This window comes from Anoplopoma fimbria, chromosome 17 (assembly GCF_027596085.1).
Source record: "Anoplopoma fimbria isolate UVic2021 breed Golden Eagle Sablefish chromosome 17, Afim_UVic_2022, whole genome shotgun sequence".
NCBI classification, from domain to species: domain Eukaryota; kingdom Metazoa; phylum Chordata; class Actinopteri; order Perciformes; family Anoplopomatidae; genus Anoplopoma; species Anoplopoma fimbria.
Window position 1 is genome coordinate 3,516,430 of NC_072465.1, and position 27,788 is coordinate 3,544,217.

At 40.5% G+C, this 27,788-nt stretch overlaps 1 protein-coding gene across 2 annotated transcripts in view; it reads right to left on the bottom strand.

Moving 5' to 3' along the window:
- cita (citron rho-interacting serine/threonine kinase a) overlaps nt 1-27,788 on the bottom strand; it is a 39,785-nt gene that overhangs the window by 9,381 nt on the left and 2,616 nt on the right. Inside the window, exons 5-36 of one of the 2 annotated variants that reach the window (XM_054616871.1) lie at nt 26,652-26,753; nt 23,868-24,010; nt 23,387-23,480; nt 23,096-23,302; nt 22,760-22,913; nt 21,291-21,480; nt 16,124-16,229; nt 15,385-15,528; nt 15,105-15,224; nt 12,813-12,983; nt 11,682-11,735; nt 11,552-11,605; nt 11,088-11,228; nt 10,797-10,922; nt 10,171-10,266; nt 9,752-9,868; nt 8,936-9,045; nt 8,062-8,236; nt 6,273-6,470; nt 5,982-6,035; nt 5,183-5,380; nt 4,705-4,898; nt 4,459-4,594; nt 4,190-4,294; nt 3,733-3,873; nt 3,398-3,505; nt 3,080-3,272; nt 2,463-2,624; nt 906-1,043; nt 591-771; nt 393-484; nt 125-229 (exon numbers count right to left, since the gene is read on the bottom strand). In XM_054616871.1, coding sequence (XP_054472846.1) covers nt 125-229; nt 393-484; nt 591-771; nt 906-1,043; nt 2,463-2,624; nt 3,080-3,272; nt 3,398-3,505; nt 3,733-3,873; nt 4,190-4,294; nt 4,459-4,594; nt 4,705-4,898; nt 5,183-5,380; nt 5,982-6,035; nt 6,273-6,470; nt 8,062-8,236; nt 8,936-9,045; nt 9,752-9,868; nt 10,171-10,266; nt 10,797-10,922; nt 11,088-11,228; nt 11,552-11,605; nt 11,682-11,735; nt 12,813-12,983; nt 15,105-15,224; nt 15,385-15,528; nt 16,124-16,229; nt 21,291-21,480; nt 22,760-22,913; nt 23,096-23,302; nt 23,387-23,480; nt 23,868-24,010; nt 26,652-26,753 — 4,309 coding nt within the window. Of the gene's footprint in view, nt 1-124; nt 230-392; nt 485-590; nt 772-905; nt 1,044-2,462; nt 2,625-3,079; nt 3,273-3,397; nt 3,506-3,732; nt 3,874-4,189; nt 4,295-4,458; nt 4,595-4,704; nt 4,899-5,182; nt 5,381-5,981; nt 6,036-6,272; nt 6,471-8,061; nt 8,237-8,935; nt 9,046-9,751; nt 9,869-10,170; nt 10,267-10,796; nt 10,926-11,087; nt 11,229-11,551; nt 11,606-11,681; nt 11,736-12,812; nt 12,984-15,104; nt 15,225-15,384; nt 15,529-16,123; nt 16,230-21,290; nt 21,481-22,759; nt 22,914-23,095; nt 23,303-23,386; nt 23,481-23,867; nt 24,011-26,651; nt 26,754-27,788 lie in introns of both variants that reach the window. The other variant, XM_054616870.1, reaches the window with a different exon arrangement.

Below are 27,788 nucleotides of genomic sequence, written 5' to 3' on the forward strand. Positions count from 1 at the left end.
TTTTGAGATTCATAGTATAGATTCGACATGATGTGGATCTAATTTAAAAGTTGGGGAGAGGTTGATACACTTAAATCCTAAAATAGGCTCAGCACAGCAGGATTAGGTGGTATTGATCCAGTACCTGACTTGGCAGTGTTGATTAGCTCAGAGGCTCCAACAGCTCCATGAACGGTCACCTCTCCATCAGGCAGACAGAGCTCAAACTCCTCCTCAATTTTTATATAGTCTTGTAGAAAAAAAACCCACATTATTATTGGATTCTGCTGTATTGATTTACATGGCAATAAAAAGACTTTAATGATTGCAAACCGTCTCATTATGGGAATGGATCAGCAATGTTCTGTAATGTTTAAAATGTAACCCTCGATTAACAGCGATAAAGTACTGACCCTCTCTGGGCTCAGTATCATAGATGGATACTTTGGTTCCATCAAGCACCACATATTTCCTCTCCCAGCCCTGCTGACCACGCTTGCCATTTCTGTGTGAGCAAAAAACACAAATGCACATTACTGTCAAAGCTGTGAAAAAAAACCAACATATGGTACATTTCAGTATGGTAGTAAAGGACTGAGGTCTGATGTTACCTTGGCTGCTTCATCCATCCCTCCAAGCGGACATGCCCACTGGCCTCTTTGACCTGCAGTGCAGGAGAGTTTGCCTTTTCTCGGCACAGCGCCTCTGAAAAGTGAGTGGCATACTCGGCAGGCAGACCGCAGGTGGCCGGGAGACATGGTGAGCATTTAGGGTGACAAAGGGTGTGACACTCTATAATACAACAAGAAGAGAGAGGTGGAAAAAAAAAAAAAAAAGAGTCTCATAAATAAGAGGGTGTTTATAATGCAATGTCTACTGAAATATCTCCACATTCAGTACTGCCAGCTACCGTGCAGGATACAAACCTAGACAAGTGGCAGCCTGTCGTCCAAAATGCACAGTGTCCAGGCAGACGGCACACTTGGCAGCCCTCATGTTGAGGCCCACAGTGAAACGATGAGGGATGTTGTGATGCATTCTCTCTTTCACGCGACGACCAAACTCTGTAATGCAAAAAAGAGAAGAAGAAGTGGGTGGGGAAGGAGTTACTGAACGAGAAAGATGACACCACAATATTTTATTACAGGCTGAAATCATGAGATTCAGTTTTTCTCCAGGCAGCATGGGACAATTTGACTAATGAATGAGCTATTTCTAATTTAAGATATAAGGTATATTCATGTTCGAGAATACCAATATATTCAGTCAAAATCAGATTATGCATGCCAATGACCAAAGCCCTTAAATGTGTCTGGGTGAAAAGCTACCCATCCAACCATATGCTACCTAATTTATGACTCCAGGAATGATGCTGGGAAAAAAGGGAGTACATCACGTCAAACTTGACCTTTGAGAATAAAGTCTTTGGTCAAGTTACAGTCAGGTTGACAACGGGACAATAAGACAGATACAGTATGATATGAGCATGTCTGTATCATGTGCCTTTTAACATGCATGGAGATGAGCTCATGCATGTGAGATGACACACTGTGGTGACTGCTAACTTACTTTCAAAGGTGACCCTCCTCTTTTCTGTGAGGACCGGAGAGGAGAGAGACAGAAAGGAGAGAGCAGTCTAACAATAGCTATGTGAAAGCGAAGGAACGTGGACAGGAAGGAACCTGGATCACAAAGCAAGTTCAACTTCGCCAGGCTACTGTAGTCCAAACACGTGTCTGATAAAATACATATCATGGTCTATCTTATGGTATTATAACTTATGATGCTGTGGTTATGGATTCAGTTGGTCTGCGAGGTTGTCTATGAAGCTTTTCACTTTAATGTGAATGCAGTATTTTTGTCATAGGATGTTTTTTTTGGAATTGTTTTTACATTGTTTTAAGATATAAAATTATTATAATTTTCAAACTTTGAGATGATACACTGAACCTGCTACACAGCTATGATATATGCAGCAAAGTTTCAGTTTCCATGGTGATCATCCCCATAGAAAAGGTAATTTAGCCATGTCATAGTAGAAAGCCTGTATTAAAGCCAATGTTACCTGGTTATTCCACTATTCTTACTTTGTGAGACAGGCCCAAGCAGGGTTACAATGTTAGCTGGATAAATTCACAGTGAACAAAACCAAAACAGGGATTTTTAGTTCAGTCCATGTCCCTGGTTTGGAGTAAATCCCAGGTTTAACATGCACTGAGCCAAGTTATCCAACTTTATTTAACTTTATAATCCTGCTTTGTGAGACAGGCCATAGATACAACACACATATAAACACACCACAAACAAACAAAATAAGGGAACAGAGAGTTAATTTGGGTTGAAACTGATAGCATAAGGGTTCACACTCCTATAAGGAACACTGTACAGCTTCAGAACAGTTAATCCAAGGTTCAAGTTCAGGCTGATCGGCAGCATTGAGATTACTTGTGTGTTTGTTTAGTAGTTCAGCCTGTGAGACTAACCTTCAGGTGTGGAGGTCTCCTTGCAGCGGGTGGAGGGGTTGAGCAGGCTGCTGGGGTTGGGTTGATGTTCTGGGGATTTGACAATGGCTGACATGAGGATCTGATGTCGAGCCTGGGCTGGCGTGGAAGTGGCCACATGTTCCTGGGCTTTGAAATGAGCCGCTGTGTTCCCACAAACAAATAAAACAACCTAACATTAGATCAGTAGTTGCTAATAAGCTGGAAATATCCCATTACCAAAACTAAAAGATCCTGAAATAAATCTCATAGGACCTGGCAGGTGTAGTGATGGAGCAAGGTGCTGCCATGGAAACTCTGTTAAAAGATGTCTGGGAAAAGATAACGAAGGAGGCACAATACAGGATTTCCTGAGCTGTTGTCATTTCTTATCTCCAATGGAAAACGTAACTTTACGGTGGCATGAGTTTTAATGAAAAAGCAACATGACTGAGTTAAATCAGCACCCCTCTGACTCTTTGTCAACAACAATTAAAGATTTTAATTATCCAGGGTCAGCTACAGCCTCATGTCATTCCTTACTGCCAAATGATGCCATAAAATATAAAGCCTGTCTCATATCTGCTGCTGTTACTGTGCTGCCTCACACTGGGACCTACCCTCTTCTCTGAGGGATCGTAGCTCTATCCTCATCTTCTGCAGAGCCTCTTCCAGATCAGCGCATCTTGATCGCTCCTTCTCAAAAGCTAGTTTCATGTCACCATACTGCATGGGAACTGCTGGCTGGGCCTGTGGAGCCAGAGCCCCGTTAGTCGTGGTTCCTACATCCTCCCGACGCCGTCCAAATATACCCTATACAGAGAGGGAACATGGTACTCATACTGTGCAAGAAGTAAAATACAATATATACACATTTTAGATTGAAGCCATTTATCAATCAAATATGGCTTAAGGTTGTCGTAAAATGTTTTCCCAACCTTCTTTTTCTTAGTGGGCTGGTCCATTTTGGCTTGGAGGAAGTCAATGAGTTTGGTCTGCTGGGAGATTGTCCCCTCCATCTTCACCTTCTCATGGGAGTATACAGCCTACAGAAAGGAAAACAAATCTTCAGAGAAGGAAATACCTCTGAGACTACCTTAAACGACTTCCCTTTGAGGACACATGAATTAGGATTTCCTTTATGCTCTGGGTCCCCTGAGAGACATTGTTACTTGCCAACATCAATCGCACTATTCTAACATCTAACTAGGACTCTGTCTCTCCCTGGAGGCTGCTGTATTTCATCAGATTGCAAAGGTATTTCATTGAGCACCTGTATATTCTCCAGCTGGTACTCTAAGTCGGTCCTCTCAGTCTTGAGCATGTCGGTCTGGTCCAGGGCGTCCTGCAGGCCTTGGGTCAGACGGAATATGTGGCTCTTCTGAAGGTCCATCTGCTGCTGCAGCTTCCCTTGCTGTGGGGACACCAGCAGACAGATATTTTAAGTAGGAAATCGGAATTAAAATCAGCCACATTTCAGAATGGAAGCAAATATAATGAACTCAATTAAGAGGTGTGTCTAAAACAGACACCCCAATCAGGAGACCATTTTTAGCCAACTGTTTAAAGAAATGTAATGGAAACATTTTAGTTCAAAGTACATTTCTTTAAACAGTTGGCTAAATTCACTCCTTGGTTTCACTTATTTTGCATAAGTGAGTTGTAGGTGAAAATTCAATAACATAAATGTAATTTAAATGAAATAAATAGAGGTGTGTTTCACTTTTTACCTCTTCCATCAGCCTCTGTTTGAGTTCTCTCTCTGTCTCCAGTTTCTGCTGTAAGCTGCGGGCATTCATCTCCAGCATGGCATGCTTCTTCTCCAGATCATTGAGCTGGGAGAACATGGGAGTTCATGGTAAATTGTTGAAACTGAAAGTTGAATCCCATCTCCACATTTTTCTTGCGCAGAATGAAAATGATTTTTTTTCCACTGAGAGGACTGCAGACGGGGCTTAAATTAGATCATAAGAACGACAAAAAAACACTTGTGACTCACAGTATCAGACAGACTTTCAGCCTTCAGTCTCTGCTCCTTCAAGGCCTGCTGTAAGGCCATAATCTCAGCCTTGTGCTCTTTGACTGCCAGCTCCACTGCCTGGCGAGATTCAGTGCTGCGTTGGTCTGCACGCAGCCTGAGCACAGCAAAATAGCAAGTCTTACAATAGCAATACATTTTCCACAATATCATTCGTATTTATAACAACTGTGTAAGTACATTTAGGTGTTCAGGTTTGTGCATCACCTGTTCTGTTTCTCATTGTCCAACAGTCTCTGCAGGTCTCTGGTGCGTCTCTCGGCTTGGCTTTTTTCGTCCTCCAGGGCACCTCTCCAAGCCTCCCACTGCCTTTCCTTCTCCAGCAACTCGTCATTTAGGGACTCCAGCTCCACCACCTGCTCCTCCAGCATGCTGCATGTGGTCTTCAGTGTCTCAATGTTCTGGAAGGATAAACAAGCAAAAGTGAAGGGAGCATCTTTCACAGCTTTTTGTTGTCTCTCCTGCATTTCAGACAGCACACGCATTCAGTGACAGCACAAGGTCTCAGTATTATTAGGCTTAATGATAAGATGTATCACATTTTTGGTCTGCAACGTGAGGATAGAAACTGTGAAAAGCACAACTTGAATTCTTACAATATCTTTAACTTTCCACTATATTTGATCAACATGAGGTATAAAGTTAATTGTGTTCAGGAGCTTTAGAGCAATTGTGTGTGTGTTACCTGTTTCTGGTTGTTGAGGTGCATCTCACGGTCAGCCACCTCCCTCCTCAGCCTGTCCACTTCCTGGCTGAGCTGCATCTGGTCCTCCCTCTCATCTGACGCTTCATCGAGCTGTTTGGACAGGTAGAAGTTCTGTCGGTTCAACTCAGCATTCTCCTGACTCAGCTGCGTCAGTTGCTCCTCCAGGTCAGTGATCACCTGAGGCAACACAAACAGGTAGAGGGGTTAGCTTTGCTTATGGAGGTGAACAGATATTTTCAGGTTCTTGCCACAGAAGCCCAAAAAAAAAAAGTACTAGCACAGCTAGGCTACTAAAACTCACAGTTTTACAATGAGACTGAGCAATTTGAACGCTGATAGTGACGTTTCTTCCAAAATGCAGCAAATAAGAAACTTGAGCTGGCCATGTAGGAAAATGATGTTTAATTAAGTCAGTCAAATATCAATTAAGATCTATTCGATGTTTTACTTGAAAGTTGAAGGAGGTGATGTGTTGAATGTTTTGCATTAAAGTTATCCATCAATGTGTTGTTAATGTTAACCCTTTAAGTTACAGTTAGTATGAAAGTTAAAAAATATATGTACTTTATGGACGTGTTTGGGCAAAATTGGAGAATGCCAAATGAACGCATGCTGTGCTTCGTTGCCAAAGACTTGATTCAGTAGCTTACAATGCTACATTAGAATGAACGTTTAAAGCTGAACATTAATCACCATATATTCAAATGTCTTGTGAAACCTTTTGAAAATTGTTCTGCTGCTGCTGAAAGCAGAGACACAAGGCTGTGGGAGCACTTACTGAGCAGCTGTCTCTCAAGGCATCAAACTTTCGCTGAATTTCATCTCTGTGATTCTGTGAGAAACGAGACCAAAAAATACAACTGGATCAGACTGCAACATAAAATGATGAAGAATGATGCTGAACGTATTATTTAAAATAGACAGAAAACTTAACACAGCCTTTTCTTCGGACTGCATTCATAATACAGACTGCCTACATCTGAATATTTTTGTGCTAAATGTATGAGCACCTGTGTTTCTATGAATGACTCTGATTGCACACACATGGGCTTGCACGTGTTTGTCTTACCCTGAGGGCGGTGATCTCCTCCTCAGCCTCAGCGGTGGTCTCCTCAAGCTCAGTCTTTGCTTGTTGCAGCTGGCTCTCTAGGGCCAGACGTGCAGCCTGCAGGCTGCTTATCTGGGACTCGCGCTCCTGCAGGGAGAGGGTCAACTCTGACACCTGTCTCTTGATCTCCATCTTCTCTTCTTCATGTTCTAGGCCCATCTACAAGGAAACAGGACGATGATGAAAGCTGTGTATATCACAGTGTAATTCAGACCTGAGACGCTCAGATGGTAGGATATCAGGGCAATTAAGAAATTGGAGGGAATCGAAAAACTGTTTAAAATCAATTTAGAGAACAGCTTGAAACTATATGACCCAAATCTGTCTGATTTGATGACATTTTCTGGTATTTAAAAGTAGCACTTACTTATAAAACTAGGTTTTTTCAAGACTTTTCAGGAACTTTCTTAATGCCATAAGAAATTGAAGACCAATTAAAAGAACCAAGTAATGAAACAAAGGTGAAAAAGTATCAAATTTAATGTGTATTCTAACATGAAACGAGCCGAATGGGCAGTATAGGAAAAAGAACAGAGGGAGGATAATTAGAGGATGTCAGGGGGACACCATTTCAACTAGCAGATATAAAAATGCAGATGCAAACTCTACAATTAAAAAAAACAATTGGACAGCACAGAGAAACCCAAAGTGCATGGTGAAAAATAAGACCTCCGGTAATTGGATTTTATGTGTCATACTTGTTTAGACCTAAAAATAGAATAATTCAAAACATTTTCAAGCGTTTTAAAAGAACGCATGCACACTGAGCGCTGTTAGAGTCCGTAAACAAAATAAAGTTGAGACACAAGGGTGCATTTATCTTCTCCATATGGTTCTGACTATTACAGAGATGGAACAATAGAACTCATCTGAAAGTACATATTTGTGTGTGAGAGAGGACAGTATGTGTGTATGTGTGTGTGTGTGTGTGTGTGTGTGTGTGTGTGTGTGTGTGTGTGTGTGTGTGTGTGTGTGTGCAGACAGGCCAGCAATTAGTGCCAATCTGTGTATCACGTCTCAGTGGGGAAGAGTGTGTGGAGGTAGAGATATGACATCCAGTCAGCAGGTTGTCCACCGGTAACAGCGGCAGACAGCACACCAGGGGGGAGAGCTCTCAAACAGGAGAAAGGGGGCATAGTGGTTCCTCAATTACGTCAAAACTTCTTTTTTTAGAGCAGGTTCGCATTGGATGCACACCAGCTAATGGATTTCATGAAGCATTTCTCAGAATCGTGTAGACACATTATGCACTTTTAAAACTCCCAACTCTAGTATAATGCATTATCAAATATTTAAAGGGGAGTGCCAGGCAAAAGAGAACCTTTTTCTTTAATAACATGTAACTTTGAAGGATACTGCAGGGTGGATGCTTGACAACATCGGGGCTTTAACTCCCGTAAACCTGGCCATGCAACAATGTCCCTCTTTAATTTCATACTACTTAATATGTTCTCTACGGTTGCAATGCAGCTACATTGTTCTGGAGATAACAGATGATGAGGGCTGCCGGCTCCACTGGATCAGCAGATGCAACCTGTGTACAGGCCCAATGGCAATCGTGTAGAGGTGCCATTACAGACCTACAGTAGTTAATTAGCGGTTTATCTGAAAGGGATCTGAGCTTGCTAGCTGATCAACTGCCTTAATCCCTTTTGTGGATTGTGATGATGTAAGGCCACAGTGTGTGCTAGTTAAAGTGAATTACTTAATCTTGAGCCAACAGATTTTGCCTGGTATCTTGTTGCCTCACCTCCCGCAGCCTGCTCTCAAGCTCCAGCAGCCGGGTCCTTTTGGTCTGCTCCTGCTGACTCATCTTCTCCAGGTGCTCCTCCAGTTTGGCGTTTTGGGCCTCCAGCTTGCCTGCCTGAGACTCCAAATAGAACTTTTGCTGCCGAAGCTCTGAGATCATCTCCTCCTGGGCTTTCCTGACAAAAATATACACAAACAGATGCCTATTACTTTGCCTGTTTAGAAGCAGACATCATTCAAAAGAGAGCTCCATCGCATTCATTTAACATATAAATATATTTAGATCAGAAGTGTAAGAAAAATGCACGACTTTTCACATAATACTAACAATAATTTTAACATTCCTTAAAGTACTACATTAATTAAGATCACTTGAAGCTGCATTTTCTGTACAAAACCTGTGATACATTTTGTTTTTGGCCATTTGTGGGCAGTGGACACATATTGTGAACACAAGATTGACATATCATCATGTTCTTAGTTGACATGATATGAACTTGTTAGCAAACATTTGCTTACTCAGTACGAGAGCAATGACAGTGAACCAAAATAGTAAACTTTCTGGCCGGAAAGCTAAACAATTAGCTTAATCTCACTATAAAACTCTGTTTAGCTGAGGGCTGAGAATCAGGTGATGATTCTCTGTAGGCTCATAACTATGACTGATGAACCTCTCACATTGTTACACCGTTTTCATATCATCATATAGTTAACCTATGAGATGATACACAGTTTACACACATGGGAGACGGATCAGCCACGGCGCACAAATACGTACGCACTAATGAAGCAAGTGGAGGCCGGAGGAGACAGAGTCAGTGTGGATGGGGTCACTCATGAAAGCACAGTGTGGGCAGAGGGTCTAGTTAACTCACATATTCTTCTGGGTGTAGATACTGCTGTTAGCGGCCAGCTTGTTAGCCTCTGACAGCTCAGAGATGCGCTGCTCCAGGTTCTTCATCTTGGAATCCATAGCATTAATGGTCTGTAAGAGGAGGGAGACACAATAACATGGCCACAAATCCCAACAAAGAGGCTCAAATGCAAGAATATATTGCCTTTTGAATGATAGCCAAATCTTACTAAGAATCATGGTACACACATTTTTCAGCAATACCATTTCTTTTAAAGGAAACAGATTTCTTTACTGCAGTAAAATCCTATTAGAGTCCATTAAGGTGTTGCCTGAATCTTCTCCTGTCAATGTCAGATGACTGCCTCTAAAAGCTTCTTAACTGCCTCAATTCTACCACATTAACCAGATTAGGACTTGAGCCGAGGCTTTATAGTGCAACATGAAGTATACTACGATTTAATCCAACTATATGTTCCAATACATTTGAACCACTATGACAAATTACTGCGTATAGAAACAAAACACATTGACAGAGTCTAGTTTTCAAAATAAAAGGTATCATATGTACAAGCAACTTTAACTCATTGAGACATAAACAGTACATAGGACTTCCATAATATCATTAAGGAAAATAAACGATACATTTAATACATTGCTGCTGTTTCTACTGTTGCAGAATTAATCATTACTAAAAAATATAGTATTAGACAGTGACAATATGCATCACTTTAAATCCCTCAGTTTATGAAAATCCCATCTCAGTAAAAAATAAAGAGGATATATATTATATATATATATATATTTTTTTTTTTTAAATCCTGTTGAGTTTCCTTACTGCTTTCTGTTCACTGATAAGTTTGCAATTCTCCCTCGACTCTTCCTCCTGCTGGGCTTTCCGGGCCTCGAGGCTCTCCTTGTCAGCTAGGTCCTCCTTCATTTGGGCCTCCAGAACCTTAAATCAGACAAAACCAGAGAATATTACACATGCCAACGTTGATTTGACAAATTCACATTTAGGTTGAAGTCTGTAATTTGCTACTTGATAAAGCAATCATTAAAAAAAAATGAATCACATACTGACATAGTTGTAAATGTACAACCTGATGTTGAAGCAGTTATAAGTGGGGTGTCAAACCTCAGTGTAAAACATGCGACAGCTCTGACATATATGACACCACAATGATATAAAATGGAAGGAGTGACAAGGAATAACACACACATAAATATATACTGAAAAAAAAAAGGCTGGCCTACCTTGATCTTATCTTCAAAAAGCTTCTCCTTTTGAACCAGTTGGGTTTCCATCCTCTGGGCTGTAGACTGGGCATCCCTCAGGTTCTCCTCCAGCTCCTGAAGAGTAGAGCATTACAAATATAACTGGAAACATCGAACACCATAAACATTCATTCAGAAAAACATTGCAAATGCCTCACATTAATGTTAATAATGCAGTAGAGCTGTGTTTTTTAGCATACAAGAACACTAACAATCACACACTGACAGCACAATCTACTGAAAAACAGAATTGAAAAAACTTTTCACTCTAACATCAGACACATTCAAATCAAAATAAATGAAGAAACTTGCATTGAAAAGACCGAAATCCATAAGTCGACTGGAGCGGTGCCTGCTCATGTTGACGCCGGTATAATTGTGTGTAAGTTAAAATCTATTTATGTAATGACACCGGTAGACGAGTATCCACTTGTGAAGACTCAGCTAGCAGAGAGCTCTTCAGACAGAAATGTGTGCAGTGGGTACATGCGTGTGCTAAGATAACTGATGAGGAATAGATTGGGAGGGGGCAGGATGAATGGGAAGGGTGGAATTAGGGGTTGATGGGTCAGAGTATTAGCAAGCCTTATCTTCAGTTCTCTCACCAGGATCTTTTCAGCCATCTGTTGGATCTGGTGGGATTTGGTCTGAATGTCATCTTTCAGCTTATTCTCCCGCCGCTCAACCATCTCCAGCCTCTTTACCTGGTTCTCCAGGGTCTTCCTGCCCTCCTGCTTACACACCCAAAAGAATAGCATAGAATAAAATAAGGCTAACCACACAGAAACTTTCTCAATAGTGACTGGTGTAGTGGTAAACCACAGAAACAGGCAGTTAGCAAACCAGTATAATTTAACAAATGTGCATGATTCAGGATTGTGGGTTTACTCTGGTACCTCAGTCTCTCTCAGGCGGCGTTTTAAAGTGTCACTAGAGTCGGTTTTGCCTCGCAGACGCTCCAGGTCTCGTTCCAGCCGCTCTTTGGCCTGCCGAACATTCTGCAGCAGCTCAGTGGCTTCTGTGCTCGCTTTCACTGCCTGGGGAGGTCAGGAGGTCAAAGGCTGTTAGTGGATCCCAAGACAAACCTCTTGATATGCTTCGGCAACTCGTACCCACTGAGACATTCCTCTAAGGAATAAACGGAGAACTACAGCAGGCTTCAGAAATAGGAAAAACTGCTAAATTGTGTATATATATATTCGCTGTATTGATCTTCCATTCAGAGTATTAGGAGAGACAACATATTAAAAGGATTTATTCACTTTGTTTGTAAAGCAAATTATCTTGGTGAATATTTAATCAAATTCCTAAATCATATTTGAATAAATGTTTTCTTATTACATAATAAGCATGAATTTACCTTGGACAGTTTGTCCTGGAGCTCCTGGATTTTCACCTGCTGCTCAGAATTGGTCTGAAAATACAAAAGACCAATGAAAACTCTTATGGTAACAACATCTCTAAGCATTAAGATCAATCTGATTTGTTACCTTCTCTAGTTTGGAGAGAAGCTCCTCCACATCGGCTTTACCCTGCTCTTTAGCCTGAAAAACAAAATGCCATATAGTGGAGACTGATCAAAAAAGAAATACAATCCATCAGCTTTCTTGTGGTTGCAGTGGTAAAATGGCAGGCACAGCAGCCCATGCAGCAGTTTCCCCATACATGTCCTCCTGAAGGATCCCCAAGAGCCTCCAGGCCAATAGGGAGACCTAATGAGTCCAGCAGCTGACCTGGGTCTGCTCTGGGGTCTCCTCCCAGCCAGGTGTTTCCATAATCACCTCCAAAGTGGGGGAGCATCCAAACCATGTGACCCAATATGTTCAACTGAGTTTGTTTGGACAATTTTCAACACCACTATCTGTAAATTAGTGGCTTTGATGTGCTGCACATAAAGAGTTATGTTTTCATTTCTGGTCTGAAATCTGAATATCACATTTTTAAGAAGCACAATAGAAGTGTAGCATTAAATACTATGCATTTTACTAAATAATATTTGGCATTTAAGTCCATTAGTCTGTCAGACTAAGTGGTCTGTAATTTTATATTCAATAATGCTGGATTGATGGCATCACATTTTATCAGACAGTAGAAAACAAACCAAAGAGGAAAGGACAGTATCATACATATATACGATTTGCAGATTTTGTGTTTGGCTCTTTTAAGCTTTGACTTCAGCAGTTAGCCTAAACCACGCTGTAAGCAATGAGCTGACACACTTTACTTGTCTAAAATCAAAGGAAAATTACAGTTTCAAACTTTAAAAAGACCAGCTTTTATTCAGTATTTTTCTCATTGAAGTGTATTATAATGCACTGTTGCCCTTTTTTCTTTTATATAAATAGTTTTATATAGAATACATTGTCATTTTATCTAGCTGTTTTTTGATGTTTTAAAACAATGTTACAGCTTTTTAAGCATAAAGTAGAGTCTGAGAAATGAACACAATAATGTGTACTTTAGGTTTGTTTCACAATAATTTATAGACACGTTTCCTAGTCATCATCTACTCTGGGAATATTCTTCCATGCGTGTTTCATGGACAAAAAGTGAGTCCTCCGCCTGTTACTTGATGCACATTTGCATTCCATGACCTAGAAGCATCTCTGGTGCAAACATACCTTCTGGATTCTCTGCTGGTATTCCACAGCTTTCTTCTTGAGTTCCTCACTTGTTTGCCTGGAGTCTCTAAGTTCAGATTCGTACAGGTCGCTGCGGCGCCGGGCAGCAGACAGGTCCTCCTCCAGCTGCCTGATGGTGACCTGCATCTCCTCCAGCTGAGCATGGTACTCCTGAGTCCAAAGACAGCACACAGTGGTCATCAACGTGGAAGAGAAACTGCCGTTCAGACACATACTGTACATTCATGAACATATGAGGTCAAGTTTCATCAATATTAGTCAAGCTCAGCACCAGTGTGATCTTTCATCTTACAGTAAATCCTTTTCTATAACACAATGTTGGGTATTGAACTGAACAGATGATTGAATTGTGACACCCCTATAATTAATACTTTGAAATTTGCCCAAGGACTTCAGGCTGTGATGGTCACACTCATTCTGTGCAAGCTGGAGACAACTCACTGTTGTCATCTAAGTGAGAAGAGTTTTTTAACATATTTTTCTTTCTCAATAAAGGAAATGTGCTAAATTTGAAAATATCTTACAAAGATATCATGAAACAAGATTGTACAACTCTTTTAGTTTTAAGCGATGGCATTTTTTAACTCAGCTGTGTTAAATAAAATACCAACTTTCAATAAGCTAGTGTATGCAGTGGGTTTTTTCTTAAATAAATTTGCTAGTCTAATCTTGCTTTTTCTAAGGAAAAAAAAAGTTTTTATGTTAAAGATACAACAGCAGCATGAGTTTTATTTGGAATAGCCTGAACTAAGCTCTTAGAAAGGGCAACAATTGCTGCAAAACCGATGTAGACAAAGATGTACTTCACAGATCTGCTGACGCTGGTTCATCGGCAGTGATCTATAGAAACTGCAGTGCACTACAGCAATGACCGTTTATCACCACAAGTGTCAAAATCAAAGATAACAACTCAAGTATTACCACTTTTAAGCCGTAGTTGGCAACTTTGCACTAGAGAGACTAAAAGTGAAAAGAAAAGATAACTGCTTACGTGTATAAAAATCTCTGCAGAGACGACATGTTATACTGATGTTGGTAAACTCTTCACTCTTTGATTTGTCACTTGTGCACCAAGATTTTCAACCAATGAACAAATGGAGACAAAACTGTAGTTGGTTACATCAAGCTACTCAACTAAGTCTCAATCAATAACTGACATGTTCTGTCTGTTACAGCCCAGATTTCAATCATTCAGCGGAGTGTTTTTGTCTGTAAAAAATATTTCAACGTTAAACTTATTAAGACTTTCTAAGACACCAATGTCTATTATGCATTATAATCTATTTATAGCATTGCATTTTAGTTAGAAGCCCTCATTAATATTCATATTAGTTTATAACATAATCATAACACATTATAAAGCATTTTTATAATGACTTAAAAGGGCATGTGTCATAATACTTAATAGCATCGATTTATAATGCATTATAATCACCGTTATGATGCCTTAGAATGTGATTCTAAATTGTGGTAATCATTTGTCTTTAGTAAAAAAGAATTTGTGGGTTTTTTGCGAAGATTTACTTAAAGCAAACAATGTCCAGTTACAGTAACGCACAATCACAATATAACGCATTATAAAAAGACTATGGAAATTATGATAAACTATGCTCCCTGAAAAAGCGAGTAAACCATTAATTATGAGGTATATGCTTTATAATGTGTTAAATATTTAAGTATAACTATACAGTACTATAAGCAAGTTATAAGATAAGATAGACCTTTAATAATCCCCAAGGAAATTCTTAAAACGCATAATAAGGATGGTTATAATGCAGTATAGAAATGGCCGTAATAAAAAGGGTCACCTAAAATTTTAATTTGTGATATGAATACTATGCGTCTTTTCCCTGGGACGAGGGTGGGCGAATCACTTGAGTAATGATCAAAGTCTCCCACCCTTTGTACCTTGCTGGGATGCCATCTGCAGGGATGACCTTTTTGAGTGTCGAGGACAAGGGAGTCCTCAGGAGGGGAAGCCCTGCCTGTGTAACACGGACACACTGAGAAGAGTATAATCCCAATGCTGCTACAGTAACTTCTTTATCAGCTATGATAGTATAAAGACGCCACCGTGGAAAGTAATAGAGTCTCCTCAAATAAGACGACGGCTTAGTGGATGAAGTACGAAGGCATTTATCCTCTTTCAGTACACATTTATAAGTATAAATTCCTTGAAGTGTCAATAAAAAAAATCTCCAACTGCACCACATCATTATCGTGATGAGAGGGAGGAGACAGAGGTTCGCTTGAATGAGAAGATTTACATACTTGCTCTTTAATTTCCTGCAGCTTGTTGCTCTGTTCCCGGATGTCGTGCAGCAGCTGCAAGGCCTTGTCATCCTCTCTGGAGACCTCCACGCGTGCCTCCTCAAGGCTTCGCTTTAGGCTCTGCAAACACATATGGGCGCACAAGCTAATTGCTGCAGTTCGTTCAAATCAATACTGATTTTTGAGGGGTTGAGGACAGCGACAGTGGTCGAGCATCATTAGGTTTAAAAATATCTTTAAATGCTACACACGCACACACACAGTTGTTATTATGACTCACACTGCATTCGGTAATGTAGGTGGCGAGGTCTTGCTCCAGAATGCCCCTCTGAGTCTCGGATGCCTTCAGCTCCACATCCTTCTGGTGGAGCACTGACTCCAGGTCAGTCATTTTACGCTGGAACCTGGAGATCTCCTGCTCCATCTGAATCCACCAGAGACAAACACAATTATCAGTTTCATTGAAACTTAACAGAAGGTCGACAACTTACAGCCATTTGTAAATGTTAATTGTTTGTAATAAAGTTGATGCCTTATATGAGGCAGAATCGTACAGCTACTTAAAGTGTTTATTTAAATCAGCGAGAAGGGTCCATCAACCATAGATTTGATGATAGCTGAAATATTTAAAATATTGTCCAACCAAGAATGCTTCACACAATGTAGTTGCAATGTTGTGCACACAACATGATTAACTTGGCTAATTACATCAGCACCAGAAGCCTGTTGATCTGCTTTAGGCCAGTTAGCCAGAATAAACACAGAACGTCTGGTAATAAAACCAATGATTTAATGTTTTTTTGCTCAAGAACAAAGTGCTACAATAGGGAAATACAAAAAGACAATTTCACAGTTTCCACTTAGCCAACAGTGGTCTTACTCTAATCATCTCTGTCATGCTTGATGGAACTGTTCTTGCATTTAAAAATAAGATTGATTTGTTTGTCATCAAGGCTTGCGCTGAAATACTGAAACATGAACAAAAGCATGAAAAGAAAAGGCTTAAAGAACACCCTCACCTTGTGACATTTGTCTTGAGTTTCTTGTAATTCTCTGCTTTTAAGATGCAGCTTCTTTTCCATAGAGTTGGTCTTGGCAGGAGAGTTGAGGCCTGCAGACACTGACCTGAGAACAACAACATGTGTAAATATACATGTTCAACAATATCAACATAAACACAGTACCCATGTTGTGTGTTTTACCAGTGTGACACCTAAATTATTTATTTGCAGGAGATTTCGATTTACTTAGACTGTCATTTGACAAAATCAAACAAATAAAGATTTTGTAAGTCTAAAAAATGCTATTTTTCAAAAATATGTGTCTATTGTGTAAGAAAGTAGGGAATAATTAAAACATTGCTGAACCGAGAAGTGAACAAGGATTAATGAAAGTTTAATGTTAACCATCATAGTGTGATATAAAGTTTTACTGACGATCGTTATATTCCAATATTCAGTAAAATATGCGATCAGGACATCGACATTTATGCTTTTCTAGTCGCCGATTGCACCACTAAGACACAGAGCCACATCATGTAACAGCGAGCCTCGACAGTATCATAGCTTGATTAAGCTGGGTGAAATGCAGACAATGCAAACGCCCACAGATTGTAAATGAGCAACAGACACTGAGACAGTTTCCTTTAGAAGAAAAGTACTCAAATAAATAAATGTAGTCGTAACAATAAGCCTATTGACATAAATAACATTCAAAAGAGCCTTTTTATAGCATTGTGGTTAATTTAGGACAAAACAGACTGCATGAACAACAAAACAGTCGTGAAAACCTGGGAATGTTTACTGTTTGCCTGACAAAATATATGACAGTAGTATTTGGGCTATGCTTTTGCTTGCGGTTGGTCTACACATAGCTCTGTAGCGAGTCCAATGCACCCATTTTTCTTGTTTATGTAAGGCGATGTCCTATTTTGTTTCCATTCTTTGGGAATAATTTAGAGCGAGCACATTTTTTTCACCCTTCTCTTGACCAGAGAAAAGAGAAAATTCTTCCATGGATAGACGTCTTCTAAAGAAATGAATGGGTCTGTTTGAATGAGCTCATAAATACAGCAGGGGGATCTTTAATAAAGTTGACTCAGACTGAGTCACAGTGTTAAAAATAATCACAAAAGCAAGCACTGCTCCCCTCGCCTCTCTGCATCGAGAAACATCCCCCTGAAAGACACACACATACGCACGCACATATACATATATATACAGTATATCTATAAAGCGAGAGTATACCGAAACATACACACACACACACATTTGGCTCACATCTCTCACAAAAACAGCAACACCCCAAACAGCCTTTTTCATAGGATTCAAGATTAAATGAGAAGGCGTTCCAGCAAACTGAATCTGTTAGAATTAAAAATTTATGTTACATCAAAATTCATAAAGTTCTCTCGTTGAATCGTTTTAGGGGGCTACTGTACAGATAATATGGCAAATTAAACGTCCTCAGCTGGGGGTTTTCTGCATCGAGTTGCATGTTTTTTTCTGTTCTCCCTCTTCTCTCAACTCTTAACTGTTAAAGGCATGATGGATAAGTGAGTATGGAGGATGCATGGATGTCTTCTTCACCTCCAACTGTTTTGGCACGCTTCTTGTGATGTATGCTTTGAATTGAAAATTGGAGCAAATATCAATAATGTTTTCAAGGAAGCGTGGGTAATATATACTGCTGTGAACATCATGAAGGCAAAATGGGAAATAAATGTTTTTACAAAAGAAAAATGCTGGCCTTCTCTTTTCCTAACAGAGGAATATGGTAGTTGTCACGTCTCTGTACTGTGGAGAGAAAATAAATGAGTAGCCAGTGGAGACTGCATTATTGAAGAGAATCAAAGAGAGACAGGGACTCTGCAATTCAAAGGCTTTGCAGCACTCATCAGGAAAACAAAAATAATATAACACATACATTAACACAGCCATGTACATACTGAAGGAAATGCAAACGAACATGCATAATCCTACACAGGTAGGGTTTCAAACGTAGGCTATTTATAAGTGAACCTCATTTTTAGAGAAAGTGGAAAATTACCACTGCCTGTAATTTGTTATTTTAATTGTGTTCTTTAAATTAACCAATAAACACATAAAACAATGTTGGAGAACACCTTCAATAAACAAACACCTCCAATAATACTGCAGAGGCATGCAAAAGTGGGGACTACAGTAGACTAAGTGATTGCTTAGTATGCTTAAGGGTAAATTTGCCGCATTTATGTGGATGTCCAATCAGTGTTGATGGTAAACATAGTCGATTGAAGCAATAAATACCTCAGTGCGTGCTATATTGACCAAGAGAGCAGAGTTTGCAGTTGGATGCTTCCTGCGTCCATATTTGACATGACAATGACGTAGTTGAATGCGAGGAAGAACTACAGGCTGCTATTTCAGCTTGGGTTTCTCGTCTCCATCTCTGGGAAACCAGGGGGCGCCCATGCTCTAGAGGCAACTCAAAAGAGAACTTCGCTTGTTTTGCAAACAACATACAATTCCAACAACTACAATGAGTATAGAGTAAACGGCCAGAGAAATGCAGCAGAGAGAGGCCGAGGCTGCGGCCATGCAAGAGGATTTGGCCGGGGAGGACCCTCCGAGCGTGAAAAGCTTGTATGCAAGCAGGAGAACTTTGCTTTATCTGTCAATATAGCAAGCACTGCAGAATTTGTATTGCCTAATTGACTAGAATAAGAACTTGTTCAAGCTTGTTCTGGTTCAAAGTTATCTCTAATAATAGGACATTTTAATTTACCATCTTAGATGTGACAGGTTACTGAAACATTTTCTTGCTTTTATGTGTCCTTATTAATTATGTTTTTTGCGGTGCAAAAATCACATTTGCCGACATTCCACACTGCCAACGTGTGAAATGATATGGAGTAAAGCACCAAATGAGGTGATTTTAATCCAAATAATATAAAGAGCCTAAATACAAATGAACAACTCTGTTTAAAAAAATATAATATTTTGAAAGAAAATTAAAAACATATGAGTAAATTAGCAGTTCCAAAGTCTTAAGAGTAGTGGGTCTAAAGATTTAAAGTTTGTCATCATGTAACAAGGATTTATCTGCTGTGGAGCAAAAATGGGCTCAGTGAATTTCACAACAGTGTCCCATGTTGTTTTTGTTATTTTGTCTAAGTGAATATTTTGGCCTGATAGCAGCACTAGAGGGTTATTTAAAACATAAAGAACCGTCCTCCAAAGACCATTACATTACATTACAGTCATTTAGCAGACGCTTTTATCCAAAGCGACTTACAATCAGTAGTATATTACATATCATTCACCCATTCACACACTGATGACAGGCTACCATGCAAGGTGCCACCATCAGACTCTAACTAACATTCATCATCCAGTCCACACCGATGGCAAGCCTTCAGGAGCAACTTGGGGTTAAGTGTCTTGCCCAAGGACACATCGACTGCCGAAGCCGGGTATCGAACCACCGACCCTCTGATTGGAGAACTACCTTGCTCTCCACTACGCCACAGCCGCCCCATGAATGTCCTCCACAGATTTCTTGAAAATCGGTTGTTAGATTGTTAGATTCCACAACTAGGAGAAATTCTGCATTGATGAAAAGTCAGTTGCCTGGTCACCTGAATAATTAGGAATCATCCTCTGGGGACTATGAATATCTACACCATGGCCATCTGGCAGTAACCATGCATGGCAATCTGTTCAGTAGTTGTCAAGATGTCCTGTTCTTGACCAAAGTGTTGAATGACACAAAAAACAAAGAACTTGTAAAAAAAAACAACAACATTATGCATAATTTCCCACGAAATTGTCCAATATTCCCTCAAAAAGGCAGACGTTTCTAAGCCTACATTAAAGCCTCCTTCCACAAATGTTTTTCTGACACTAAACCACAGATAGCTTCTTATGAATTTGAGGCAAGCTGTTAAGGGGATTTTGTTGTTGAGTTTGACTAATGAGGAGTCAGACGGACAAGTTCACACAGAAAGGAAAAAAAAAAAACAGAATAGCAGGAACCCCAAAAATGCATGATTAGCATTTCATTACGCCTGGCTCTGGGTTCATTTTCTCTTTCCTTTTTGGCATTGTTAAGAAGAATGTGTGTACATGCATATGCATGCACCCACACACAAATTTGACACATTCTATGAGCTCCTCTTAATCAAGTGCAGCAAGCACAATGACTGGCTTCAGTTAAAAACCATGAACAGATGACTGATGGTGTAACAGCAAGGGACAGAGACATTAGAAGAGGGAGAAAATAAGAGGAGGCGATGAGACGGGTAAAGATGGGGGTGGGGACTGGGAAAAAAAAAAACATCACGGTAGTAACCATAGAAATAGATTCTCTCCCACAATCTGAGCTCTCATCCCTTTCCCTGTCTAATCTGCTAACGCTTTTTCTTCCCTTTCTGTTGCTGCCGCTGTCATGATCCGCAGTCTCCAGGACCATTAACCTGCTAGAGCACTGCCATGGGGCTAAAGAAAGGAAACCCGTCCTCTTGTATTATTATCAGAGGTTAAGGAGCCAAACACTATTAGGGATAATTGCAGTCCCAAAACCCCTGCTATAAAAGCCAGGAGCCTTATATGCTGCACAGTAACAGAGAAAGCACAATAACAGCAGCAACGGGGGGAGTGTATGTCTGGGGTTCCACCTCTCAGCAAACCTCATTGACACACTCAGCCGCATACCAATCAGCGCCAATGGCAAGATAACTCCAGCTCAGAATCCTCTGGTCCATTCATTTGATCCATCTATGCATCGGATCAACTACGTGCAACCCCAAAGCACCGAAACAGGACTAAGAAGAAGAAGAAAGCACCGGAGAACAGGGGGATCCCTCGCCTCCCTTGTTCCTTGTCTGACACAGCATATGGCCAAACCCATTTTGGCCCCAACAGGCACAACGCTAATGACAGGGACACAACACCAACTGCCCAGGGCACCACACTAGGTCACCCGAAATGAGGCTACCTGGAATATGTTGCTGAGGTAATGAGGAGTCTAACCTCAAAACAGCAGCCCAAGGTAGCATGGGGTCAATAACCAACAAAGGTGTGTTAGAGAGGTGTATGCAGGAGGTGTATGCAGGAGGTCTCTGCGTTCACTACAGGAAAAAGAGAGGTCGTCTTTGTAAAGAAAAAAAAAAAGCCAAACAATGCCAAGTAAACAGGTAGCACTTACTCAGTTTTGGCCAATGTTGTCAACGCTCTGCTGAAGAACCAGCCTAGAAAGGGCAGATCCTGGCCCTGGAAGCCCACTGGCAGAGCTCCACGCTGGGCTGCTGAGGCTGGCCGGGGGGCTGCCTGCTCCGGCTCCTCAAAATTAGAGGTGTCATCTTCAGCGTGCAACGCAGGAACGAAAGGCGGGAGAACTGCAGGAGAAGGGATTGAGTGAGAGAGGGCAAGGGGGGGGGGGGAAAGGAAGCAGCGACGAACAAAGTAGTACAAAATAAATGTAAAAAATTAAAAAAACACAACAAGGAGAAAGGGGAGAGAAAAGGAAGGGAGGAGGAACGGAGCTGAGGGAGCCTAGAGTGCGGTAAGTCGCGGGTTGATGCACATGCTGCCTCTATCTGTCCCTCCCTCCTTCCCTCCCTCCTTCTCTCTCTCTCTCTCTCTCTCTCATACACACATGCTCTCCCTCACTGCAGCAGAGCAAGCTAATCAGCTGGAGCCAAAGCTGAATCATAAGGCTATATCTGTGTCCAATTATCAATAAACCAAGTCCATATTTTTAATACAATGTTAATATATGATTCCATTTTTTAAATATTGTATTTGATATTAATATTATAAATAAAAAATAAAATAAATCAACCCTTCAACACACCAAGGCACAAACAGCTCCTGCCCTCCACACACTGTATCATAGTCTGCTGATAACCATGAGGATTTTTGAACAAACAACTAGAGTCATTAATATTCAGTGTTGATAGGAATATTATAACTGGAAAACAGCTCAGAGGAAAGGACCAGCATAATAATGTTTGATAATCGCTGCAGAATCACAAAAAGGAGGGTTTATTCATCCCAAGACACAAGGTGTTCTTCTGCAAAGCAAAATAAACACTCATCAACCATGCAGCAACACATGTGTGAGTTACAGAACCACTGTTGAGCTGCGGCTTCACAAAAAGTGTCCATTGATGAGAATGGTATGGGTGTGTTTTCCCGGAGCTGGTCAGGTGAAAATGTCAAACTGTCATTTGGTGCAGTCTCTGATCTGGTGGCAACAAGGAGGACCAACAAACACACACATGCATTTCCGCCACCCAGAGAGCGTGTGGTGGTGCTAGCGTAAAAGATTTGTGCTGCGTCTGTTGAGAAGCAGATGAGTTGCAGATCTTAACTCTGTCTGCCTCGCTTCTAGTCTCTGCCTTCCTCCCATTCTACTCAGGAAAGAGCTGGCCTACTGCCAACAATACAGAATCTCATTATTTTACTACGGACTGTAACACTGGCAACGCAATTGTTGTTTGTTGTCTATGTGCATACACACTCATGTATATAATAAACAACATTAACATCTGTCAACTAGTAATAGATCATCAACGTGTTTACAGCAACACCGTGTCATTTCGAGCTAAAAGGAGCTTTTTCCACTGGAAAGGCAGAATAACAAAGAGTCTCAAGTGAGAGGTATCTCCTCACCTTGTCTTAAGTGGTTCCAGTCTACACTGGAGAAGAAAGAGTGACAGCGGAGTCCCTGGAAACCCAGTCTCTCTTTGGCTCCACAGAGCAAGCTCTGCAGCAGGTCTACAAACTGCTTACTGGCCCGCGGCTCCTCTGGAAACTTAAGGAAACGCTGGGGGCAAAAACACGGACAATTTATTACATGATGCCTAGACTGATTAGATATTACTTAAGGTAAATCAGGCTGCGTATTTTCATGAAGTTAACTGGCCTTGGTGAGTTGACAGCCGACCAATACAGATCAGATACAACCAGTGACCATGTCAGTACCAGTCAAGATGACAGTCTATTTACCTGAAAGTTGAGGATGTTGTTGATCGTCTTTGTGGAACTACCACCAGAAAAAGGCGACCTGGCGTAGATCATCTCATACGCCATGACTCCAAGGGACCACCAGTCGCACTCGACCCCGTAGGTGCTGTGAGAGCCCCCATTCATGGCCGCCAGGACCTCGGGGGAGAGGTAGTCCTGGGTCCCAACAGTCATTGTTGGAACTGCCACCTGGAAACGCATTGATAAAAAACAATGATGTCAGTGTCAAGCATCCTGGGGCAAAACATAGAGCAAACTCTGTGATCTTCTTACTGTTTTGTTTGCAGTCAGCCTGGCAGCTGATCCAAAGTCTGCCAGCTTAATGTGACCAGTCCGATCGATGAGAACGTTCTCTGGTTTGACGTCTCTGCAAGTGGATAGTTTAAAAAGGGATTTGATACTGCTTTTACAGAGCCGTTTGTTGCCTGAGTACTGTAATATGTCTCACACTGATGATAATTGAATACATTCGTAAACTCAAGAAATGTTTTTGTGTTACATAACATCGAACTGAGTGCTCCAGGTTAAATTACAATGCTACATTTCTCATGTCCAGTTAATGTTTTCCTGAATCATGTGCATTTGGCTTTCCACTGAAAACAAAAGAGCAAACAAAGACTGACATTTAGCGAGGATCTACAAGTACGGGTTACACCTTCGGATCTCTGGCCCTATTTCTTCAACCATTTTTGTTCCTCAAAGCCTTGAAATGTCATGTCTTCATTAATGAGAGGTCGAATTCAGTCAATCTTACCTGTGGACATATCCCAGCTGGTGGACAGCATGAATGGCCTCTACCAGCTCAGCCAAATAGAACTGAGCCATGGACTCATCAAACTGATCCTCGTATCGGTTTAGCAGGGACATCAGGTCACCGCCTGGCAAGTACTCCATCGCCTGAAGACACAATTGTATGCAGTCATTAACTGGCAGTATAAAACTATGGCTGGCACTTGCAATTTGAATCATTGCGGATTTGAATGTGATTCAAATGAACAGGTATCAAACGCCGTTGAAACATTTATGAATGCCTAACAAATAGGCCTATATTTAGAAAGAAAAACAAGGCAACAAGTGCAGGGCCACATGTGTTGAGCTCACATCAAAGCTCTATTTCAGCTCAAGCTTATAGGATGGTTCTCCTCATTATGGATTCAGTTATGTAACATTGAATACTATTGCAGATTTATCTGCGATACTGCAGTCAAAGGATTGGTCTTTGAGAGCTAAAAATTGTTTCTGTGATCATGGGCTAAAATAAGACTTGTTTACAGTCAAAGCAATTGCCATAACAACAATACAAAAAGACATCTCATTAAGCATCTTTAAAGTTTGGAATCACAAATCAACAAATCAACACTGGTCATGCTTGACTCAAGTTCTTTTTTTTTTTTGCTGTCTGCATCCTGAGATGAAAGGCGTCGGTCTGGCTGATTTGAGCTATATGGTGGCAGCCATACAGCCACAACAAGCGAGAGCCTCTGGTGCATGAATGGTCGGCCAGTCTGAATGAACAGGAGCATTCTCCAGTGTTACCTAGCAACAGGGAGACTGGGTGCCTCTCTGACACACGGATAAAGATGGATGCTTTGTATTTCTCTCCATGCTCAGTTAGGGAACAGGGTGAGACAGAGGGGGAGTGAAAAGAGAGGAGGAGAAAGAACGGAGACATGCAGGGGGCATGAAGGAAGGTATAAGGAGAGGTTGAGCGAAAGAAAAACGAAAGGGCAGTATACAACGCGAGGCTTGACTAGGCAGGAAAGGCTTTTTTTCCTGCACCCTAAGCCAATCTAACGGGTTATCAGAGAAAATATAGATTCTCTGTGAGGTTAACAGCCTTCAAGCTGCTTACACTGGACATTCTCTCCGAGGAGAAAATGTACACTGTGCTTCAGTGCAGAAGATTAGACTATTAAAGGGACACTAACGTTTCTGGAAATATACCTGTTTACCTCCTTAACTAGAATAAACCGAGCTGATAATTTATCCACCTTAAGTACAGAGATTCAGGAGGTGTTTCACCTTTAAGTGAAACACAGGAAGCTTGGGGGAAACAGTTAGCTTAGCTTGATTGTCGTATTTTTCTTACTTTTTTCACAGTGGTAGTTTCTTGAATGTGACATTGTAATTGTAAATGTAATTGGCTACTAAATCACAATTTGAACAACAACAGCGAGGCCAAAAGACTGCAGCACTTCAGTGGTCCTGTCCAGCGATGTTTGCCAGCATTGAATAATGTCATTAACCTGAACAAAACCCTGGATGGTTAGACTGCAGGCAGACATGAGATCACAACACCACTATGAAGTTGCTGGAAGGTGATTTTTTTTCAGAGACTAACCCCCTTGCTTCAAAGCATTTCTTCTACATACAAGTTGTTCCTTTCAGTGCTCACTTCAGATCCCTTCCTGTAGCAGCTCATGCACTATTCTGACTGATCTTAACTGCTCTATTAGGCACAGCTGTGAAAGAAAATTTGAAAGAAATGACACGTTCCAAGATAGTTTTCCTGTACACAGCTTTATATGAAAATAAGCTGTGTTTTACTCCTTTAAAACACGTATAGGAATTAAATAAAATAAACATTTACACTGAGGTTGTAAATTCAGGTAACTTTCACATTTGAGGCCTTTTTGAACAACAAAGCTGGGTGATAAGCCCTTTTTCCTGCCTGTAATTTTTTATAAGTTTAGAAATGTAAACACATCCTGACTATCCCTCTCTTCCCACCTAGCTGTGGTTTTGAAGGCAAACAAAGACGTTTCCCAAAATGCTGGGTGAATATATGGAAAATACTGTATGCAGATTATCAAGACAACATTGAAGAGTATTATTTTAACACAAGTAACTATGAACCAATATTAATGACATACCAAATATCATTAACAGACACCACCAGGAGGATCAGTGGATCGTTCTATGACTCGTCTACTACAAAGGTTTCAGCTTATTTAAATTAATATGATTAAAGATTCTGAGTGAATACGCATCAACTCATCCTAAAGGTTAAATTATTAAAAACAAATGCCTTTGTAATATGTTACTCTCTGTTTATGGAGACCACACATATAAATAAGATTGTGGCTATTAATTGAATCTTCAACTACAAACACTTTTAAACCACAAAACAGTGAATTGATTTATTTTTTTTTGAATGGAGATCGTTTGGTTCAGTTTAGTGCAAGGAGTTAATTCAGAAAAGACAAAAAAACTGTAGATAAAACAGTCTCTCTTGAAAGCAATGGTTGAGCTAGGGACCGCGGTTTTTGCAGTTACTATACTTGAGTTACCAACTGAAGTACCTTCAGACCTACACTACAACATAACGGCCTGTTATGACTCTGGGTATTAATATGTATAATAAACCCACCAAGTACTACATAGTGTGTGCCATTTGCTTGGCATGTTTATTACCCAATTACTCCCCCTTGGCCTATTGCAGTTTGCAAAAGACTCTCAAAACATTCTTCTGACAAGAAGAATTTATGTAAAATATTAATTTCAGTCCATCCTCAAGATCAAAAGAAAGCATTCTCACCAGGTAGACATGTTCTTTATCCTGGAAGGCGTAGAGAAGCTGAGGGATCCAGGGACTGCTGTTCAGAGCCAAGATCCTCCGCTCCTCCTCATGAAAAACCACCTGAGAAGAATCAAAAAGGCCATGAGCATAAATACATTAAACAAATGCAACAGCAGTGCTGCACAAATTGTTATTGTGAGTAGTGTATCAATCACATAAACTAATCTGTCTAAAACACTGAGAAGCTACCACCCTTAAGGCTTCAGTGGGGTTTAAATGTAATATATATTTTAATTAAACAGCAGGAGACCTTGATCCACATATCAAACAAACATTTTGTTACTAAGAAATAATGCCCTTCTTTCCTAGCTTCAATTCTTGATGCTAGTTTGTTTTTTTTAAGCGGGATGTCATTTTGTCAAATTATGCAAAGAAGTCAATAGTTTCTTGAACAAAACATTTCTTGTTCATACAAGTTATTCGTTGTATTGCTCACTTCAGACCCTTCCTGTCACCACCCTGTCACTCACCATGTTCTATTCTGACTAAGATCTATTCTATTAGTCACATGCCAGAGAGCACAGCTGTGAGATAATGTACCCAGATTTTGTTATGTTCTATTCAACCCTACAGTAGCCTCCAGTGGGCATTTTCAGACTGCAATGTTGACAACAAAGCACAGAGAAGCTTGGATTAGAACACATGCAGAGGGAGAGCGACCCAGGTAGCTGGGCATTCTCTGCCCAGGTAGACATAACTCCACTATATCTTTACAAGGCAAAAAATCTTTTGCAGCTATATTAATGCTCTGAATATTATATAGAGAACCTTTATGACCCTTTAGAATCCCCATCTGATACTGGATGAATGAAATGCTCAGACAAAACAGTCCTTCTTGACATCCGACATTTTGACTAGTCACTGCACAAAAAACACAGTTTGCAACAACATTGACAATAGCAGGCCATGAAAGTGTAAAAGCCATGCAGAACTCTGAGGCCCTCAAACTGAAAAACCTAAACAACTAAAAGGAGTTGGGAAATCAGTCATTTTATCATTTTCACTTGTGTTTTTCTTACTGTGACATGTAAAATGACATCAGTTTAAAATGCCTATTTTGTGGTAAAGCCAAATGATAAATGTAAAAAAAAAGAA